Source organism: Rhododendron vialii, chromosome 8a (genome assembly GCF_030253575.1).
Source record: "Rhododendron vialii isolate Sample 1 chromosome 8a, ASM3025357v1".
Classification (NCBI taxonomy): domain Eukaryota; kingdom Viridiplantae; phylum Streptophyta; class Magnoliopsida; order Ericales; family Ericaceae; genus Rhododendron; species Rhododendron vialii.
The window spans coordinates 23,700,169-23,717,810 of record NC_080564.1 but is presented as its reverse complement, the minus strand read 5'-3'; the positions used below and the strand labels follow the sequence as shown (position 1 = coordinate 23,717,810).

The 17,642-nt window shown below is 37.2% G+C and overlaps 1 protein-coding gene and 1 long non-coding RNA gene across 4 annotated transcripts; both read right to left on the bottom strand.

Moving 5' to 3' along the window:
• Window positions 1-371: 371 nt before the first annotated feature.
• LOC131299180 (uncharacterized) lies at window positions 372-5,615 on the bottom strand. Of its 3 annotated transcripts, none has more exons than XR_009190651.1 (4): window positions 5,199-5,615; window positions 4,097-4,165; window positions 1,086-3,499; window positions 372-655 (listed from the first exon to the last, which is right to left on the bottom strand). It is a non-coding gene; the product is annotated as an uncharacterized LOC131299180 (long non-coding RNA). The 3 variants fall into 3 exon arrangements; XR_009190653.1 differs by lacking the exon at window positions 372-655 and having other exon boundaries at window positions 662-1,271; window positions 2,156-3,499; XR_009190652.1 differs by lacking the exon at window positions 372-655 and having other exon boundaries at window positions 662-3,499.
• Window positions 5,616-15,532: 9,917 nt separating this feature from the next.
• LOC131298672 (uncharacterized protein At4g04775-like) lies at window positions 15,533-16,155 on the bottom strand. Its single transcript, XM_058324147.1, has 2 exons — window positions 15,976-16,155; window positions 15,533-15,859 (listed from the first exon to the last, which is right to left on the bottom strand). Exons 1-2 carry the CDS (start codon window positions 16,153-16,155, stop codon window positions 15,533-15,535), a joined length of 507 nt encoding a protein of 168 aa, XP_058180130.1.
• Between the last annotated feature and the right edge of the window lie 1,487 nt (window positions 16,156-17,642).

The following is a 17,642-nucleotide window of genomic DNA, read 5'->3' as shown; positions in this document are numbered from 1 at the left end:
ACTAAAATATATAATTCTATAAGGCTGCGTTCTTATGAACTTAACTTAAATTTGAGAGTTTTGTCCTTATTTGAACTTTTTTTGAATTTGCTAGTTTTGCACCAAACTTTTGTGAGTAATTGATTCGTCTCGGCGAGAGGAATCGGAAAAATAATTTTTTTTTTTTTTACTTTTAACCAAGTATTTTGAGGAATAACCGATAGGTTTTGGTCCTTACCCATAAACTAATAAACAAAGCTAGAGACATAGTACTATAGTAAAATCTAAAAAAATTTGCATTAACTATCAACTCTATTCTATACTGCAAGATGAATATGGTAGCCATACACTTGGAAGAATTGGTAATGAAGTGGAAAAAAGGATAGCATCACATGAGGCATGATAGACGACAAGACTCCCCATGCTCCAGTTCCCAATCAAAACATAATATTCCCAAATTTTGATCCAAGTCTACATCCTTTTCATTGCAATTTTGTACAATGTTTAATTTAACCAAATTAGGCACTTCAACTTCTCTCGGAACTGGGCCTGCTCGAATAGTTTTTTAAGTTTTGGAAATCAAGTTCTTCAGTTCCCGTTGAAGAATCTTTCCTGTCGTTGACCTAGGTATCAACTTTGTGAACACCACCATATTCACTTTCTTAGATAGTGCAACCTGCCATAAAGAAAGCAAATCACTCTAAAGAGATAGAAATAGAAGGAATTGAGCTCTTTTTCTTCACGTTAAGCGGTGGAAAATAATTCCTCCCTTGCTCCCACTTCTTCCCAATGATCAAGTACATCTTCTCTAGTAATATCTCCATGAATCTGAAGAACTGTCTAGAAATTCATACCTACGATCTAAATCTATCGTTATGGATTATATCAAGGGCCCCTTTAAAAACCAGCATACTTGCATGGCCACAATACAAACGACACTCAATGCTTGTAGCATAATTCTTTTAAGGATACACAAATGCTATTGAGGACATGCTGATTTACGCCAAAAACAAAAAAGAAGGATAAGCTGCGGTCAAAATACAATCTGAAAAATAGAGATGTTGCATGGATTGAATAACACTTGTTATTGAAAAACCTTTGCTTACCTTTCATAATAGCAGACCCTCTTGGACAAAGATCATCACTCCTCCTAGGAGGCAAGAAAGAATCGGTAATCCAATCTACCACTCAAGCTTCCATACAAGGAGCGAGAAGCCCCACAAAAGAATAGCTATGAATTAAACTTGGTTGTATTGAAGACACGACTTGCTGCGCTAGTTGACTCCATAACCCTGTGAGCAAATAAAATATACACAAAGGGAAAATGAAAATCCATACCTAAGAAAAAGACCACAAAACATGAGATAGTTCACACTCCAAAGTAGAACGAAAACAATGCAATCCCAAAATGCAAAAAAAGGTAGTTTGGCACTTGGTGTGTAAAAACCACAAAAGGGTACTCAGAATCCAGATGTGATCAGGAGAAAAACATAATTGCATTACTTAAAAGATGCTTAAATGCGTGAAGAAATGCACTGCTTGATTTTTACCATTCAAGTAGTCCATGGAATGTGAAGTTACTCTCTTTTTTGCTAGAAATATAGAATCACAAACCAAAAAAGCCTCAAAAGTTTGGCAATCAACTCCAACTTGGCAGATGACCCACAAGAAATGGGTAAGTTGCAATGAAATTGATCCCACTATGACAAGCTCCAAACCTGTGCATAAATGGCAATGGTCCTAAACATTGATCACTCTGTACGTGCTCACTTTGAGAAGAACATTTCCAATCCCTTCTTTATGGACAACAAACACCATTGAGAGAGAGGAAAAAAACTTTAGTAAACTTTAAAAGTTGAGAAAAGGGGTATTCAACTTACTAAATTGATTTTGTTTGTCTTTGTCATGTCATGGATCACTTTATGAGCATTCCTTTAATAGCAGCCTTCACATTTTAAAATTTTCATTACCCATAAATATTTCTCAAGCCAAAGCTATTTTTCTTTCTTTCCCATTTCTGAGTTCTTCAAAGCAATCAATGCAAGAATATACATGATATCTCATACAAAGTAACAAAGCAAAACCACGTAGGTTATACAAAAAACATAGAAGCATGGCAAGATATGAAAATAGACTGAGAAACTAAATATATCCCTACAGATAAAATGACTCTTACCAGAATACTCATTTGTGAGATTCTTCACAGCACTTAAGAATTGACAACTCGGCCCCTCCTCCAGTAGTTACAATGAATTAGGAAAGCAATATACAATCCACAATTGACCCCAGCAGTATAAATAAACTAAAATCAGTGGGAGGGGGCCAACCCCAACAAATGTATTTGACTACACAACATAAAACTTAGCACACAAAAAGACCACACAAAATCTATGTTATAAGGAGAGTATCAGTACATACTACCTTTTTCTTTCTAGTATTGTGTTCATAATAAATATAAAGTTATCCACACTAATTCCTTCTCTACATAGCTAGTCCTCCAGCATATGACACTAATGATCACCTCACCAATGATAATTGCATACGTTTCACAATCTTCTAATAAAAAACATTAGGAAAAAAGAATAATGATTTCCAACTAATAAATAGCGAATCATCACTTCTTGAAGTTTGGACCAACTTGAGACATTCAATAATCATCTTGTAACCTAATTTGAAATCCCATTCACGATACGACTAATATATTCATTAGACCAGCACACCACAAAAACTACTTGGTTTAACTGGTTGGGGTCACCCAGCAAGTCTAGGTTGCACCTATATTCTACAATGTCCCTATTTCAAAGCAGGTTTCATATACTACCATCGACATGTAAAGTGTAGAACAACCATTGCAAATCTAGTATTCCAGTCCGAGGAGAACTCCCTGGTAATCTAGATTATAATAGGGAGTGAGAGCTGTAATATAGAACAAAGTAACAAAAGAGGCAAGCCAAAGTACAAGAACGATAATAGTCAAACAGGGGAAAAATGAAAGAAGCTTGCCTTTTCTTTTAACGGGGTTTGTTCAGACCTTTTTGATGAGACGATTCCCTGGAACCTGTAACGAAAATAAAATAGAATTTGTCAACATTTGTCACGAGCTTCATCTACTACAGAAGGCAATCATCCATGTATCCCAAACACAACCCGTATCAAGTCTAAAGCCATTGCTGACTGACTAAGCCTTCGTTTGGACCAAACCATAGAAATTGACTTACTTTTTTCTTTGCGGAGTTTATGTCAGTGTTGAGTCAAACTCTTTTACTTTTCTGTTAACTACATGGATGCCAAAATAGAAGAATAACAAACAGAAAATGCACCATTTATATTGTTTACGATGACCGAAAATATACCAGTTATCTTGATATTTCTGTTACAAGTTTAGTTTAGGAAATGGAACAAATCAATGTGTAAAAGTAAAACCATAGCTGGTGGCTTTTTCACTTAGGCAAGTGAATAAATTTTGTTCCAATTGCCAGCGCTATTGAAGGAGCGGACATAAATCCTCTAGGTTTAACTCCTAGGATGCACAAAGAAGCAACAATGAAGTAGGCACCAAATTTTTCCACGTAAAACTTGAGAAGTTATACTTAGGCATCTTTCAATATTGACATACCACCAAAGGGCTACTATTAGCAGCGAGCTGAATCATTCACACTTGACACTAAACTTCAAGATATTTAAGGCAAATGACAGACAAGTAGTGTAGGTAAATTAAGAAGGGGATTGAAAAATGAAATTGGACTCAAGCCTAGGAGAACTACATCCTATAAACCCCTACTTGCAAGGATTTTCTGGTTCGGACATACCTTCTTCAAACTGAAAACTTTTGATACATTTTAATAGCTAAATAATATTTAATCCCTTAAATCACTTACACAACATAAGTCAAAATCTATTGAATCACTCATACATAGTAATGCAATCAGAAATTAATATCTTCCATGTAGCATCAATAACTTTATATGTACTTATTGTGCTCGATTTGGATCAACCCAAAAACCAAATCTACAGTCTGAACTCCCCACAGTTGCAGAACTAAGGGGGTGTTTAGGATGTCTAATCAAGCATTTGTCATCTTTAGTTAATTGGCAGCAACCAAAGTTATAGAACTAACCACTTTTATGAAGAGTCATTACAGATCCTCTTATAGTGATTGTAAACTGCCACCGAAAGCACCTGTACGCTGTAGCCAGTATATAATAAGGAGAGCATGCAAGACAAACTTTATCCAAGCAAAAGTTTCTCGTCAATGACACCATAAACAACAGAACTCAAGAAACTATACATCATGCATACAAAAAATGTCTGTCCCACATACAAATATGCTGCAATTACTGTTCCATGTTATCGTTTCTTTTCCATCTTAATTCCAGAAACTGCAAAAGTGTCATTGCATACAATGAGCTATCCAATATTACACAAAAGTGTCCTAGTATCCGGTGAGCTATCCAATATTACACCACCAACAAAAGGCAGTGGCAAAAAAGCACATCATAGAAAATAGCATATCTTTGGTTAAATGTTGCGAAAACCAACAATGATCGAATTAACTTTTCCGATTTGTCTAGAAGAAACGAATATATAATCCACAAAAGCTAGACTCAAAACTATCAAACGCGGAAAAAAAAAAATTGAATAAGGACAAAAGCCCAAAAAATCAAAAAATCTAGTGGAACGACGCCTCACTCTTTCTGTGATGTGTGTTCGTGTGTGACGTCATTTCTTCTATTTCAAAGAGTATTTTTTTTTTCTTTGGCACTTTGGAAAACTTTTTGAAAGAGTTTTTGATGCAAGGGGAATCTATGAATTAGTGTAGAAGTTGGCTTAGTCGTTCTAGCTATGATTGATCAAATTATCTCTTTCAAGTAATTTCTTTCGCGAATCGATTTAGTGTTTGAGCTACTACGAAGATTCAAAAGGTAATTTCAATCGAGGTGGGTAGTGCCGTAGGCACAAGCAATTCGCTAGAGTTATACAAATCAACATGCTATACAAATCTACAAAAATAAGAAAACATGATTACGATTTCAAAGATTGTTGGGTACGACAAAAATTGACTGGAAATGGAAACCCCAAAATAGAGGCCACGATCGATCCCACGATGCCGATCAGTGGCTCCGATAACCAAAACCGAGGTCGGATGCAACACGGAAGGGGATCGGTCGGGCCGATTCAAACAGTAACGTTTGTACGAGTGCAATGAGAGTGCATGTTACCTTGTTTCGGCTTCTCCTATGATTTTCGCTGAAACTATGAGGGTGCACAATGGGTAAAATGCCCTCTGTTTTGATGGCTTCCATCATCAGGCCTTCTTATTCTCCGTCCTTTGCTTGTATTTCGGAATGGAAGGGAGAAGGACGAAACCACACCCAACCCTTGGGGCTTCCTCCTCCTCCTCAGATTTCTGCAACCTATCTCTATCCCCTTCATCGCCATCTCCGGCCACACCACCATCAGGTCCACCACTGATCGCCACCGTCACCATTATCTCTCTCTGATGATCGGCTTGTGATGCTGGCATTCGTCACGCCGTTGGAGTAGATCTCATCGATCATCTATGACGATGGTCCGTCCTCGCGATTTCGTTTTCTCTGTCGCTCTCTCACTCATCGTTCACCAGTTACACCAGTTAGAAAGGGGAGATGATTTGTGTGAATCACTGTGTAAAGGGGAGATGATTTTACCGGAAAGCCCCCAAGCCCAACACCACTATGGGACAAAATAATGTAGAAAAATTGGGACATAGACGGAAAACATTGAAAGTCCGAAAACCCGTTAAAGTAATTCAAAAATAACCCAAGTAGTACCTGTGGCCCACCACTTTTGGGTGCAAAATGATGAGAACGCCCCAAACTCCAAAGAAGTAAATTCAATCGGCTAGTTTCCGAACCTAAGGGCATTATCATTCGGAGATGGCCAAAGTGTAAGCCACATTTTGGAACTTCATTCCTTCATAGGTGGCCTTTGGACTCGAGTATTGCAATAAAGACACGGAAACGATGCACAAAATATATACTTTTATTAATTTAAAAGAAATGGGTACGATTCTATGTAATATTCTTCACAACAAAGAATGATTTCTCTGAGTTGATTACCGATTATAAGCTGCTTGTAGGATTGAACGGGTGATGAATTCCTTAACTTTTTGTGTCGAGAAGGTTGAAAAATCAAAGTTTGGTCGAGGGTTTTAATAGCTTTTATCTTAAATAAACGATGAGTTTGAAGCGTGATGTTCGCAGAGTTCAGCTTGTGAAGTGTTGTTTTAGATGGATTGACACATGGTTTGAATGCTTGTTGATCCACAAGAGCTTGAGAGTGAGATTTGAGAAGTACTTTGAGAGAAGAAGCCTTGAAAAATACTTGAGAGTGCTTGATTCTCTATTTCTCTTGGCCAAAGGGTTGGGGAGTGCTTGAGTTCTCAAAGGTAGTTCTTGGAGAATGTCAAGCCACATGTCCTTTCCACCATTTTATATATATATATATATATATATATATATATATATATATATATATATATTTGATCTGTTTTCCATCATTATATGAGCCTCTATTTGTAGGCTTTAGTAGAGAGGTGTACTTAGTTTCGCAAGACCTTCAAAGCATAGCTTGGTTAATTAGATTAGATTTGATTTCCTTTACAAGAAGATAACTCTACTTTTAAGGAAATTACTTTAAATCAAAAGAGAAATAATCTCCTTAGTTTAAATATTCTTTTAGAAATAAATTGAGGGCCCGCGTTTTTGGGCTAGCCCTAATTTTCTAATAAACAAGTTAGTCCAGTTTCACTTGTAATCTCATCTATATTTTCAAATGGATTGAGCCCATTAATTTGGCGGACCAAATTCATTTGAAGGCTCTGACTATTGTTGAAGTAATTAGTCAAGATTATTTATTTATCTTAGTTAAGGGAAAATGACGGCACATCTTTTGATAATTAATGCCCGTCAAAGACATTTTCAGCATTAACAAATGTTCTCAGTATGTCTTTGGCGGCCGTCATTTTCCCCTTAGTTAATTGGATGGTGGTTAAGCTACGTTGAAGTTTTAGTGTATATGTTGTATTTATGAGTTGATAGTGTCTATTTGTGGTTTTTATATCATTTTGGTAACTTCATTGCTTGTGCCTGATTGCCTGAGATGCTTGGAGTTGTCCTACTAGGTTGGTTATCTATTTCTACAATAGAAGGATAGGTATCAATGCTAGAAACCCTCATGAGACTTAACTTTACGTAACTAATAGATGAGCCTAAGGCTTTAAAAGACTTGTTGCATTTGCTCACTATAATTGGGAAACATACAAAAATTGCGATTCCTTAATTAGATAGCTTTTACTTTTATTTGTTTCTTATTTTCTGTTCTTAAGACTAGAAAAGTGTAAGTTGAGGGTGTGGTAGGTGTTTAAATATACCCATTTAAGCTCTTTAATTAGGTTCATTTATTTAGCTCATTATCTTGTTACTTGGAAAGTGTTGATGCGTTTCTTGTACTTAAAACACGTCTTGGGGCTTCTTTTTGGCCCTTTTCTCCTTAATTACTTTAATTTGTCTTTTTAAAGCTTGATGTAGTATCAACTCCAACATCTTCAAATGACACCAAAATCACTTGTTGGATCAACAAACTAGTAATAATTAATCCATTAACTGACAACTAGTCATAAATTAAACAGGGTTGCGGTAATAGAAAAATAATGAAACAAGCGCAATAATACTCTAGAATAGTAGAATAAATGTGCAGTTTTAACCATTCATTAGCGTGCCTAGTCAAATGAACCAATTTGTACGATAGCAAGCATGTTGCATATCACTTACCTATCGAGTCTCGGCCTCGATATGTTTCAACTGTTAGGCCGATAAGGACATTGAGAGATGAAAACTAGGGCCAATGCACATTTGAAGTTGTGTATTTCATAACATTTTTAAACTCTTACATTCTCAGGACCAAAAATAAAAAGAAGGTGATATTACACGAAGACCCCCTCATCTGTAAGGTTTGGACACGAACACCCCCTAATATTTAAAAACGACCATACTTACCCCCTCATATATTTAAAACGAGAAAACAAGAAACGACGTTAACGGAAGGAATGAAATGACAAATGTACCCTTTCTTAATTAACCCTAATGCAGACTTCACTTTTTCCTTTCCTCTACAGTTGACTCGATCATGGCGACACACTCTCTCTTCCTCTCCAATCTTGAACATGCATTCTGATCGCTGAAGACTCTAGTTTCCACATCGAAGAAGATCAAGCTTTGGAACTTCTGTACTGATTTTTCTACATTGTATCCAACCCTAGTTTCCAAGGTATGTTTTATACGTTAAAAATCCTAGATCGTATTATTGTATGGGTGGCGCAAATATAAATGTATATGTACATATTATATCATTATTTCTGTTCATTTTTGGTTGGAATATGTTATTTTTTAGTTGGAATCTGTTGTGTACTGATTTTTTTGTTGTTATTTGGTTGGAATCTGTTTTGTACTGATTTTTCTGTTCTTTTTTGGTTGGAATTTGTTCTGTACTGATAAAGAATGTTCTTTTTTGGGTGGAATCCTAACTCGAACTGCATTGCATGTGGGTTTTGTTGGAATTTGTTGTTTATTGTATTCTGTCGTTGACTTGGATGTTTTAATAATTGGGGCTTTTGTTGTTTTGTGTTTGGTATGGCCCTTTAAAGCATTTCTCTGTAACTGGTCCCCCCCATTATGCATTAATTGAAGTTGTTTGGCCCCCCATGTCTGTCTTTGTCCAAACAAAGACAATAATTGACCATTATTTTTGTTCTTTTTTGGTTTTGCTTTTTAGATTTCAAATGGATTTTTCAATAGTAAATCTGATATTTTACCATGGAGGTTATATATCTGAGGGACCCCCAAAAAAGTATGTTGGGGGGAAAGTGGTCCCAGTTACAATTGACCCTGACATGCTGTCCTACTTTGACCTAAAGTCTATACTTAAGGAATTTGAGTGTCCTGATGTCTGTGAGACGTACCAAAAGGCTCCAACTCAAACTATGGATGATGGGTTGATGGCTGCAACCTCTGATAAAACTATGTTAGAAAAGTAGTGCTAGGGGCACATCACCCCAACCACACCTTCTCACATATAGGCGGGTCCCGTTTCAGTGGGACCCGCCTGTATGTGAGAGGGTGTGGTTAGGGGTGATGTGCATATAGCATTTTTGATGTTAGAAATGTTTGCAATGCACAAGGATAACAACTCAAATGTGATTGATGTATATGTGCATAACCCTATGATGGAGCACAAGAAACCTAGTGGTGAAGAAGAATCTGGTTTGACTAAGGCTGACTATAGTGGGCAAATTGATGACCTAATTGACCTTGATGACTTAGTTGCCCTTGATGACATAGCTGAACTTGATCAAGGCATAATACCAACTGGTCTAGTTGATGAAGATGATGAGTCTGATAAAGAGTGGGACATGGGTGATGACAGTGGTGATGAAAGTGGAGATAGCAGTGATGATGACAGTTTTAGTGGCTTTGTTGACTCAGATGAGGATGACCTGAAAGGTGATGAAGAGGTTGAACAAGGAGTTGGAGTGGTGGTTATTAATGAACTAGCCATTGAGATTATGAATGAGGAAGGAGAACTTAGTGATAAAAGTGATGACGTAGGATGTTTGTCAAACGATGAGGAGGAGGAGGAGGAGGAGGAGGAGGGTGGTGGGCACAAAAGAAAGAAGAAATTCATTGAGTTTGATGAGGCTAAGGATATGAAGAACCCCAAGCTAGTGGAGGGTATGGTTTTTCCTAATGTGACTGCATTTAGAGGTCTCCTCAAAGAGTTCCACATTAGGGAAGGGTATGAATACACATATTTAAAGAATAAATCTAGTAGGGTCACTGTTATTTGCCAAGAAAAGTGTGGTTTAGGTTACATTCATCACCAATGCATGGTGAGAAACCATTCCAGATTAAGAGATTGAGTGCTGACCATTACTGTACCAGAAAATACATCAACAAGTATGCAACATCTAAGTGGATAGCCAAAAAATACATTGAGGAGCTCACCGATGAACCAAACAAAAAGGTCAAGACACTTAAAAACGATGTTAAGGGGAAATGGATGCTAGATGTCTCAAGCAAGAAGGCTTACAGAGCCAAGAAAACTGCTCTAGATGTAATCCAAGGGAATCATGAGGAACAATACTTGAGATTAAGAGACTACGGTATGATTTTGGTTAAGCAAAACCCAGGGTTAACTGCCCTTTTGAAGGTGGACAGGCTTGTGCATGAGCCAGCTGTGGTGTTCCAAAGATTATTTATCTGCTTTGATGCTCAAGCTAAGGGGTTCCTTATTGGCTGCAGACCTTTCATAGGTTTAGATGCATGCTTCCTCAAAGGCCCTTATGGTGGACAACTTATGCATGCAATAGCTAGAGATGGCAACAACCAAATGTACCCTCTGTGCATGGCCATTGTGGAAGCTGAATTGAAAGATAGCTATGTTTGGTTTTTAGAGAATCTGTTGGTAGTCATAGGAAGACCTGAGGAGAGGGGATGGTGTTTCATGTCTGATAGGCAAAAGGTAACTTTACTCACTGATTGTAACTTCATTCTTCTTTCCTTGATTCTAACTGCATAATTTCCTTATTTCTTACTGTACAAATTCCTTATTTCTAACTGCATAAATTGATTATAACTTTGTGATTGATTATTGCAGGGTTTGATTGAAGCATTCCAGCAATTAATGCCTAATGTGGAGCACAGATTTTGTCTAAGGCATATGTATGCCAATTTCAATAAAACCTACAAAGGAAAAGAATACAAAGATTTGTTTTGGGGAGCAGCCTCTGCCTACACAATTCCAGAGTTTAATGAAAAAATGGCAGAGATAAAGAATGTAGACAAAAAGGCACATGAATGGCTACTGAATGAGGTTCCAGAGGTTTGGGCTAGAGCTTACTACAACCCTAAGTCCAAGGTTAACAGGATGGACAATAACATGAGTGAGGGGTTCAATACATGGATGTCTGAAGCAAGGGATAAGCCCATAGTGACATTGGTAGACACAATTAGGAGACAACTTATGGTAAGATATGTGGCCAGACTTGATTACAGTAGTAAGTTTAAAGGTAAGTTGTGTCCAAGTATTGCTAAGAATGTTGAAAGGAAAAAGGTTAATGCAAGAGGACTGCAGGTTATATACTCAGGGGGATCAGTGTTTGAAGTGACAAGTGCAGACAAGGTATATGTGGTTGACATTGGGGAGCACAGCTGTACTTGTAGATTGTGGGATCTAAATGGAATTCTTTGCACTCATGGATGTGCAACTATCATATCTCACAAGGCCCAACCTGAGGATTATGTAAATGATTGTTACTCAACTAAGACATTTATGAGGACTTATAGTCAGAGGATCTATCCAATACCAGATAAAAGCTTGTGGCCAACCACTGAATGTGATCCCATCATGCTTCCACCTATAAGAACACCAATTGGAAGGCCAAAGAAGGCAAGGAGAAAATGTAACGACCCGGATTTTTGACCTAATTTTTTTTCCTAAATATAATATTATTAGAATTATTTTCCTTAATGCAATTCTTTTTTTTTAAAATACAATTATGCATGCAATATATACATGTTTTCTTTTTAAATTTTTCCTACACATAAATTACATGCATGCACAAATGCAAACTCCTTCCGTCTCTCCGTCTCCTACTCAGTCTCTACTTCCTCCCTAACCCTAAAATCAAGCCAAATTCGTCCATTCCAAATCCCATGAACCCAACCCCATTAAATTCACTCTTATCCTCTTCCACCAAAATTCTCCTATAAATACCCCACCCCATTGACCCACGAAATTTACACCACAATATTCCCCACGCCTCACCAGTCCAAAAGAGAGAGAAAATCAAGTTTCAATCTATGGAGTTCTAGAGAGAGAAAGAAAGAGAGAGAAAAGTGGGTTTCATAGCTACGCCCAATCGAAACTCAATTCAACCATCCCGATCACCTCCTACAACCCAGAGCATCCCCAAACAAGCCTCAATCCGATCCCAAAGTCTCCCGATAAAAAAAAAACCGAATCTGGGCGCAACCTTGCGGCCGCAAGGTTCGGGCCGCAAGAACTAGGCCTGACCTTGCGGTGAAGGCCCCAGCCGCGACCTTTGACCAGTTAGACCTTGCGGTTTGGCCTGTTTTGTTTCGAATCGACCTTTCGACATCCCGAACACTGTTTTTGACCCTCGAACTATTTTTCCTAGACTTTTCACACCTCAAAGATCATAACTTGTTAAAATCATATATTTTTTATTTAATTATCTAATTATTAAATTATTTATTAGTTATCTATCAAAGTTTACAAACGAAATTTTTTGCGACCTTCCAAACAACGTTTTAACACCCAAACTAATTTTTTCTAGACTTCTTGCATCTCAAGGATGATATCTTGTTAAATTAATAATTTTTTTATTTAATTTACTATTTATTGTTATTTCTATAGCATTTCAAATCAAAAATTCTTTACGACCTTATAAACCTTATTATAAATACCCGAATAGTTTTATTTAGACTATCTATATTCTGAAGATGAAATTTTGTTAACCGTAACATATTTTAAATTTGTAAATTATTTATTATCTATTTACTTCACTTTCGGCCACTTTATTTAACATCTTTATTTAAAATAATCCCGCGACCCTCCGAACCCAACTTTTGACACTCAACTGGTTGCGTAGGACCTTTAGGACTCTTATTTAGGTCATGATAAATATTCCAATAATTTTATCTAATTAATGTATTTAATTAGTTTTTAATTAATCTATTATCTTAGAATTAATTAATAAGAGCCCAGAAAATTTTCCTTTTCGATTATCTTAACACTCTTACTTGATTATTGACATTGTGACCATACAAGATTAAGGGCAACGGCCCATCCATAAAAAGTTGCGTGATTTCATTACCTATTAATTGTTTTAATTATTATTGATTAATTGCATATTGTGCCGATACTTGATTTGAATGCTAGATTAGACCCTAGAGACATCGGGTGGTATTGCGAAATAGAATTCATCTAGACGATGCTAGATAATGAATAAACTGGAAAGTTTTTATTTTTAGATTGCCTGCAGGCGGATTTTGGTGATTTTGATGAAATTTGTGATGAAAATAAAACTGGCGGGTGTCCAGTGATAAATTGATGAAAATAAAACTGGCGGGTACCCAGTGATAAATTGAAAATAAAACTGGCGGGTGTCCAGTGGTGATTGTGAAGTGGTACATAAGATAAGCGAACCCTAGTCGTGATTCAGGCATGATAAGCTTTCCCCTTGTTGTAGTTATTGGGATGCATACTCGGTACATAACTTAGATGCATCTGTGACAGTAAGGGAAGTGATCTCATGAGACCGAGCATGGCTAGCGGTTGGGGAGGAAAGTTCCCGCGGAGGAGATCTTAGATTTCACATTAGGATAATGAATAGTAATAAATTGATGTTTGTAAATCCTTATTCTGCTCTTTCGCATTATTATTATCTTGTTGCTTGTTAGCTGTAAAGTAAGAGGGGTGGTTGGGTTGGATTATTCTACTGGGTGATTTATCACTCATGGATAAGTCTGTATCCTGGCAAATCGTTTGCTTTGGCGATCAATTTGCCAGAGGGCGCAAGATTCACTGGAGAGGATTCAAAGATGGTGCAGTTTGACACGGAAAAAATATCAAGAACGAAGATCGAGCATGCTTTGGATTTGTATCAACCCTAGAGTCAGCTCTGAAATTAATGTATTTCGAATCAGTTAATTTATCTTGTGACTGTAATAGCTAAACTTTATTTTGAAAAATTATATTTATTTAGCAAATTTTCTTAAGATTTTATTTTATATTGCTTCCGGAAAGTCGGGGCGTTACAAGTGGTATCAAAGCCATCCATGTACACGACCGTGTGGGCCCTTGGAGTTTGGTTTGATTTGGTTGTTGGTTTGATTTATAATGGTGATTATAGTGCTCAACCCCTCGCAAGGGCGTGAGGCTATAAAGTTGGGGAGATTGTAACACCCCGTCCCACATCGAAAGTTTACATGGATGATCTTGGGCATATAACAAACCTTGTGGACTACTACTAGTACCTTGTGGTTAAGCTTTTGGGCCATGTGGTGTGGCCTGTGGGTCAAAATCAGGGTACTGGGCCAGCGGTCTGCTTGGGGCGTTACAGAAAAGGAGTGGATGAGCCCCAAAATCCTTCCAAGGTTAGAAAGCATCATATTACTCTCATGTGCAGACAATATAGGACATTTGGCCACAATAGAAAGACTTGTAAAACACCACCAGAGAATTGGGTTAATAGCGGATCAAAAAAAAAAAAAAATTAGGTTAATCATAAGGGCAAGTACTATGGGAAACAAAAACAATTGTATTCAGGTGTGCCACCAGCTGGTAAACCAAAGAAGAGTGGGACATGAAGTGGAAGTGGAAGCGGGACTGGTGGTAAAGGAAGAGGAAATGGCAGAGGAAGGGGAACAACAATTGGGAGTGGGACTGTTGCAGTTGACAAGGGCAATGGAAGAGGAAATGTGATAGCTGTTGGCAGAGGAAGAGGTAAAGGAATTGAGACTGATACAAGTGGAAATGTGGCAGCTGCTGGTAGAGGAAGAGGAAGGGGTAGAGGAATTGGGTCTGATGCAAGTGGAAGTGTGGTAGCTGTTGGCAGAGGAATTGGGCCTGTTGCATCTACTGTAAGTGAAAATGTGGGAGCTGCTAAAAGAAAAACAGTTAACCAACTACAATAGAAGCAGGTATACTAATGCCTAATGCCTATTAGTTATGTAGTTAATTCACTATACTAATGCCTATGACTTATGTAGTAATTGATTGTTTATTTTGTTAGGCTTCTAAGAGATTGAGAAATGTTGGTGAAGGTTGGTTTTCCAGTCAATAGTCCAGTAATCTACCTCGTATTTCCTCTCAAGCCTCTAATGATCCTACAAAGTGATTGGTAGATGGATATGCCTTGTGACAGTTTCTGGGACTGTTTTTTGCTAATGCCAGGTACATTTATTTTGGTAATGCCTTAGCTTAGCTTGTCCTTTTTGTTAATGCCTTGTAAATGGCTAATGGCATCAGACATTTATTTTGGTAATGCCTTGGTGTAAGGCTTATGACTTGATGAATGTAATGCCTTTGTGTAAGGCTTATGGCTTGATTTTTGTAATGCCTTAGCTTAGCTTAGCTTATCCATTTTGTTAATGCCTTGTGAATGACTAATGGCATGAGACATTTATTTTGATACTTTTGGTAATGCCTTGGTTTAAGGCTTATGACTTCATGTTTGTAATGTCTTTGTGCAAGGCCACTGGATTCTGATTTTGGTAATGGCAATGTATAAAGCTTATTTGCTTTAATGATATATTGTAATACCTTTGTTTATCCTTTGTTGGGCATTTTCAGGTGAATCTATAATCATAGAAAAAGAGTGACGGTTAGTAAGCCATTCATGTTAATACAAACCACGTGAGTGGTAACACAAGTTTACCATAACACAAAGCACATATTTCATTGCATTAGGGTGATTACATCTTCCACAAGTTCATGGCAGGTACAACATCCCACCATAGGTGTGTTTCCAATTAGCCAACCAAACTATCGAAAATACACCTATAACTACCATGCCCAGCACATTGCATTTCCACATCACTTCATTTTTCTTTTTCAATTCATTGTTAATTCGCATCAGCTTGTCCATCTTCTCCATCATCTTTTCTAGGTCTTTTTCCATAACTTCATTCAGCCTCTCCAGTTTGTCTTCCTGTTTTTTTAGCTCTTTGATCTTTTCCTGCAAGTGTCTACTGTAATCTAGTCCTCTAGGGCAAGTAGGAGGATCAACCCATAAGAAAAATTTGCATGCATTTGTCTCCTACAAACCCATTAAAAATAAAAAATTTAGGACAAAGATTTCACAAAAATTAGGGCAAAGATTTCAGAGAAAAGAGAAATTAGGGGAAAAATTGGATTGTTGTAGCCATAACCCACCTCGTAGTTGATACACCCCAAGAATCTCCTTCTAGGGTTGGCATATGTATTTGAAGTCCTTAAGGGGGCTTTTTCTCCACAACCACAATACACATCAACCCAGTTGGAGTTGTAGCTGTTACTGCGGCTGTTGTTGCTGCGGCTATAGTGGCTGCTTTTGCTATTCTTGCCAGCTTCCATGGCTGCTGGAGAGAGAGAGAGAGAGAGAGAGAGAGAGAGAGAGAGAGAGAGAGTGACTGAGGTTTGAAAGGGGAAGAAGCATCTATATATTGGTGTTAAAGGGTATTTTCGTTGAAAAAATCTTAAAATTGGTGACACGTGTTCTTGCAACAAACGGAAGGGGGCCAACTGGGTAATGGTTATATATGAGGGGGTAAGTATGGTCGTTTTTAAACGTTAGGGGGTGTTCGTGTCCAAACTGTATAGATGAAGGGGGTCTCCGTGTAATTTCACCTAAAAAGAATTGAATAAATGAATCTAATCTTTTAGAATTCTTTTCTCTCTCAAAACCCTAGCCATCACAAATATATTTCTTCTGACTTCCCCCCCTTGCCCCGTTTAGTTGCCAGGAAAGTACAGAAAATGATGGAAAAATCAACTTTCCCATGACTTTTGTAAAGTTCAGTTGACAGGAAAGTAGTGGAAAACATGTTTTTAAGTTGTTTTGCAAGATTTACTTTCTTGTGAAAGTGATCCGGCCAAAAGTATAAGATTTTGCGTCACGGGAAAAGTTTTCTTCATTGTGGGGCCAAAATAATTGGCGGGTAAGAAAAAAAGTGGATGCATCAATACCAATAAAATACGAATTAGGTTCTTAGAAAGACACTTTGAGATTTACGTGAGTAACAACAATTTTGACTACTATGGTGCTTTCTGAGATAATTGTTGTGGAAAAAAATTGGTAGTTTATTTTTTTTGAAAGTATTTATTTATCTTGTAATTAGTCTTCAATTTTGTTTTGTACTAACTAATTTTCAGTGAGTTTTTGCATCGGCAACTAATCAAACACAATTGTTTAATATTTATTAGTTATCATCTACTTATTTTTTAAACTTCATTTGTACGGTTGATTATCAAAAATGTCAATTTAAATGGGAGATTTGCATGACCATTCAGAATATAGCAAATTGAATAGGGAATTGCAAGTCGATTTTTTTATTTCATGTTAAGGCTTTGCATTAGATAAAATACATTTTTCGTCTGTGTTAATTTTTGAAATATGATAGCCTATTATTTAGCTCTCAAAGTTACTTTTATTAAAAATTAGCCATGGGAATAAAAATAAAGAAGTTTCTCATAAGTGTCTTTTCCTGACAAATGAACCACTAAACTTTAGTTTTCCTGAAAAAAAAAATTGTCAAATGAACACTCACAGGAAAATAGATTTTTTTTCATTTATTTCACTTTACTTAACTTTTCCTGAAAATAACTTTCCGGTACAACATTCCTGGCAATTGAACGGAGCCCTAGGGTTTCACACCTTTGTATGACGGGGAGGAGAAGGCCATGATCTCGTGCACCTCTTTCTCTCTCGATCTCTTCTGATGACGACAATCGACCTCTCTCTCTCAACCTCTGCTACCCTCGCCTAAGTCGCCAACAACCCTCGACCACCGGCAATCACCACCGCCTACCATCAAAATGTAGCTGTTAGAATTTGGTGAAAA